The sequence below is a fragment of the Adiantum capillus-veneris genome, chromosome 22 (assembly GCF_014529385.1).
Source record: "Adiantum capillus-veneris isolate H3 chromosome 22, ASM1452938v2, whole genome shotgun sequence".
NCBI classification, from domain to species: Eukaryota; Viridiplantae; Streptophyta; class Polypodiopsida; order Polypodiales; family Pteridaceae; genus Adiantum; species Adiantum capillus-veneris.
Window position 1 is genome coordinate 72,816,968 of NC_140952.1, and position 2,170 is coordinate 72,819,137.

General features: G+C 49.9%; 1 protein-coding gene across 1 annotated transcript; it reads right to left on the reverse strand.

Moving 5' to 3' along the window:
* Positions 1-681: 681 nt before the first annotated feature.
* LOC147429577 (uncharacterized) lies at positions 682-1,700 on the reverse strand. The gene has a single exon (XM_086495443.1). It carries the CDS (start codon positions 1,541-1,543, stop codon positions 1,034-1,036), a length of 510 nt encoding a protein of 169 aa, XP_086351569.1. The 5' UTR covers positions 1,544-1,700; the 3' UTR covers positions 682-1,033.
* Between the last annotated feature and the right edge of the window lie 470 nt (positions 1,701-2,170).

The following is a 2,170-nucleotide window of genomic DNA, read 5'->3' on the forward strand; positions in this document are numbered from 1 at the left end:
ATGAGTGTGGAGGTCCACATCATGTGGCCGAGTATCCTATTAAGCTACAAAAGAATGCCACAATAATGCAAACCAATCAAGTGAGCACGTTGGTGCACCAAGAATTCATCGACACATGGAAGTGTCAGTAGCACGTATAGGGCATCATGCAGGTTGATGGTCGCAGACTTTGGCAAGTGCTAGATGCAGCCTGGAACAAGTGTTACATGATGTGTACGCTAAATGTGGCTCTAAGTTGGTCGAATGATGTTTCGAAGCTTTGCTAAGTTGGGAGGCTTCAAAGTGTTGAAGCTTGATGGAAATCGTCGCGAAGTGTTGCCGTGATATGTATGCCAAATGGCAGTGGTTTGACGACCATTTTGGATGGCGGTGATATTATGGTGTGTCGATTGCATGAGGTTCCATGATGTATGCGAGGCGATTGCCCAAGCTTGACAAGTTTAATATTTGATGGATGGCCATTGCTCGCAGTATTGCATAACGGAGCTTTTTGTTTCGATGGTTGGGGCAAGCAAGGGTGGTGGGAAAGCGGCCAAGTCAAAGAGTTAGATTAAAAAAAAAAAATTGTAAGGTGGTGGGCATGCAGGAGAAAAAACGGCCATCTACATTAGGGAAGGAGGCGGGCCTGGAAAGCGAGTAGGGTCGAGAGTGGAAAGAGGAGTGCAAGTGGCAGGTTGCATGAAGGAAAGAGGGGTCAGATCATGTGTGGGACGAAGGACCTGTAGGACCGGGGACTGCATGATAATGAGGGCGCCGTCAGCTGTGATCAGGGGCTCGCAGGACAAAGGGGTGACCTAGAGCTGCTGCAGGAGGCACCCCCGCTACAGAGAGCTAAGGAGTCGGGATATTTGAGGGCTAAGGGTCGCCAATGATTGGGGGCTTGCAATTGATGGGAGGAACGCAAGGTTTGTAGAGCTGAGGATTGGCCACGGGTAGGGAGCAAGGTCGAGTTGACGAGGGAGACAGTTTGGAGGAGCAGTCGGTGCCATGAATATTAAGAGGATGACATGAGCCATCAGAGGGATTAGAGTGACTAGGTGCAAATGATAAAGGGGCTGAGAAAACAAGGAGGGTGGTGCAGCTTACAGGGTTGCAAGGGTGACCCCTCAAGGGCTTGGACAACTGCAAAACGGCGCTGCCAGTTAAGGTTTTTGGGGCCGAGGGCCGGAGAGCCATCATAGGGGTGGATTTCCAAAAAGCGTGGTGCTGCACAACAGGTAGAAGGGCCACAGGGTGGCGGGCTCCATACAAGAAAAGGGGCGCTATTGCTTGGATGAGCAGGGCATGACAAAGCCGCCAAGGGCCATGGCTTGGAAGAGAAGGTGTTGGGCTGCCTTGGAGTGGCCTTGAAGTGCGCTATAGAGCAGAGGAGGCCACCATGGGTTCGTAAAACAGCAAAGGGGACCAAGGTTGAAGTAAGGAGGACCATGGACAGAGGAGCCAAGGGCTTCCAAAGAGGAGATGCCATCAGAAGGACATGTTTTTTTGGCCAGCGGGTAGCCGCCAAGTGATTGAAGGAGAAGGGGTTTTTGAGGGGCTCCATTGTATTGGTGGCCGAGTGATTGCAAGAGGGTGGCTGATTTGTGGCCACGGGTTGATAGGAAGCCGTCCATCTAAATTGATTAGAAGCATAGGTGCTCTAAAGAATGCACAAATGTATTATCTATGCCGCCATCATGCCCGACGTTGTTGTGATGGAGTTATCACTTTTGATTTTATTTGAGTGTTTGTCTTTGTTCTATTCTTCCATCTCGTCTTGTGCATCTCGCCCGTGGTAGACTTGACTTCAGGTCTGTGTGTGTGTATGGAAAGAGGGAGGGAGAGAGATTGTGTGGGCAAATTGTATACGTGGTCGAGGCGTGTTTCGCCTCCTTGTGTGAGTGCGTTTACTGATTGGGGAGTTGTATGCATCAATTGATGTTGGGATATATGGTGTTTTTGATGGGCTTGTGGTGCTGAGGTGTTTATGTGTGAGTGTGTTTGGTCGATGATGTTCAAAGGAGATCCTAGTAGTAGAGTTTTACAAAAAATTGTGCGTGTGTGTGAATTTCTGTGTGGTTACAGGTGCCGGATATTCCCTGGGCTATAGAGCGACAGTTTGGCGCGTGCTGGGTTTGATCACCTTTCCCCTTTTCCATCAATGGTGCCCCCACTGAGGAGCTACTGATTG